Consider the following 2,222-nt stretch of genomic DNA (forward strand, 5'->3'; position numbering starts at 1 on the left):
CCCACACAAGAGGGAAAATAACCAGCATATTGCAGACATTACTTTCGTCCTACACCCACACCCTGAGAAATCATTCCACCGAAGAGGAAAGGGCAGGAGGTCTCCTTTTTGTCATCTATCCCCTTTCACTCACGTGTCTGGATTTTGACAGCTTTACAAGGATCACAGAGGATGCAGATTTCAACGCGGAGTTTTGCTTTGCAAGATGCCTTTGCTGAACCTTTACGCTTCAGTGCTTGGCAGCAATTTAGCAGCAGCCCTGAGTATTCAGTTTCTAGTTAACATATTAGCTAAGGGGACCCAAGAGTGGTATTTTTAGTTTCAATAGTATTTCTTAAAATGTTTGTTCAAATGCAAAGTAAGAGAATGGTATTTAATCCTCGGGAGCTATCACTGGGGAAAAAGTCCACACACACAAAAATGAAGACAACAGCAAAATCATTTGAAATAGGTTTTTTTGTTTTGTTTTGTTTTGGGGAGGGGGATTCTTCAACTTTCACTGGTTTTCAAAAACTACAAAAAAAAACCCAAGGACTTAACAATGTTGCATTCGAAAAAGGTTGTTGCATCCCCAAAACAAAGCCATGCTTTTGTTTTCTTTTACCATTTCTTTTTTCAATACTGGGCAAAAAAATCATTTAAAAAAAGAGAAACTCCTGGTACATTATTAAGGAGATCTCTGGCGTCTAAAAAACCCCAAAGAACATGCTTTTCCAGTTACAAAACTCTCGATTTACAAAATAACCCATGCTTGAGGTCCGAAATAGAAAGAGACAGGCACATTCATTAGCATGCAGTCTTGGCTTTACGACTCCAAGATCACCCCACTTTCCCTAGCCCCACAAACAATTTGTTTATTTGGCTTTCACGACACATTTTGCTTTTTTTTTTAAATTTGTTTTGTTGTTTTGTGAGGGTTTAAAAAAAGAAAAAAAGCTTAAAGAACAGAAACCAGTATCCAAGGTAACAACGGAACAGATGCCAAACCTTCACTTTGTTTTTGCAAGTTTTCATGCAAAGCATAAAACATTTCTGCATGCAACATCAGATGACAATTTTATTTGTGTGCTTCACACAGACCCGGAGAGATGTCTCCGTCCCCTTCGCCAGCCCGTTTTGCATTCAGCACAGCACAGAAGGGTGGATTTACCCGGTTCACCAGCACGTTGCAAGAAGTCCAGATTCCACACCCGGCACCCTGTTTCCATGGGATCACACCTCTCCACCGGAATTCCAGACCATTCTCTTGCCGAGAGAGACCCTCTCAGTACAGCCCCATGATGGCAGCGCCCACGTCCTTAGACGGTCTGCGGTCCTTGACCAAAAAGTTAATCATGCTCTCCGACTTGATGAGCAAGTTGCAGCCCAAAAAGAAGATCCCAAACACCACAGTCAAGGAGAGGACGCAGAGCACAGCAATCTGCACTACCCGTGTAATGTAGAGGCTCCTCTCGTCGGGCAGCAGGACGGAGGACCCGCCGTCGCTGGCCACCACCGAGCCGGTGCCATTGCAACAGCCCATCAACGTGCTCAGCTCCTGGGTCCTGTTGGAATACACCCCTTGCTCCATGACAGTCTGGTTGAAAAAGGTCCCGTTCATTTTGCCGTTTGAATCCAGAAGCTCCAGCCCCCGGAGGAGAGAACAGCCACTCCGGGGTTAGAGCCAAGAGAGGGTCAGGGAGAGGAGTGTCACCACCTCACTCTGCTCACCATGAAGCGCCAGGTATCGGAGAAACTTCCTCAAGGCAGCAAGGAACTCGGAAGCCAATTTGTGTGGCTGAGAGATGCTCACTCCCTGATTCCTCTGTGCAAGGACATCATCAACACGAGCCCCCACACAGAGCAGAGAGAGAAGGGAAGGGGGATACAGGGAGGGGAAATCGACAAGCAAACAGACAGGAGCTTGCAACTTACCCCGTCCCCGATCCCCCAGTGCTCTAGGGGAGCGAAGCAGAGACGCACATTTCCAGGAGTGGAATTAACACAGGAGGAAGATGCTGAAAACTGCCGGCTGGGAGCTCAACAAATGCAAGTTCCAATCGAAAGTCTAGGCGGTGTTAAAAAAATCATCTCATCAACTCCACCCCCTCCAGTCCCCCAGGACCGCCTCCCCCCCACTCACTGCCACCTCCCCCTCTCCCTGCTGCCCTACCCCACTCCTGACACCTCACCTCCACGGCTGTGATGCCCTCCACCCACACCTGGCCAGCTCCCGCTACCCT

The 2,222-nt window shown here is 47.7% G+C and overlaps 1 protein-coding gene across 1 annotated transcript; it reads right to left on the reverse strand.

Annotated features, from left to right (window-relative positions):
* Positions 1 to 438: 438 nt before the first annotated feature.
* Positions 439 to 2,015, reverse strand: RPRML (reprimo like). The gene has a single exon (XM_006125764.4). The coding sequence runs from the start codon at positions 1,598 to 1,600 to the stop codon at positions 1,265 to 1,267; it is 336 nt and encodes a 111-aa protein (XP_006125826.2). The 5' UTR covers positions 1,601 to 2,015; the 3' UTR covers positions 439 to 1,264.
* Between the last annotated feature and the right edge of the window lie 207 nt (positions 2,016 to 2,222).

Source organism: Pelodiscus sinensis, chromosome 29, assembly GCF_049634645.1.
Source record: "Pelodiscus sinensis isolate JC-2024 chromosome 29, ASM4963464v1, whole genome shotgun sequence".
In the NCBI taxonomy this organism is placed as follows: domain Eukaryota; kingdom Metazoa; phylum Chordata; order Testudines; family Trionychidae; genus Pelodiscus; species Pelodiscus sinensis.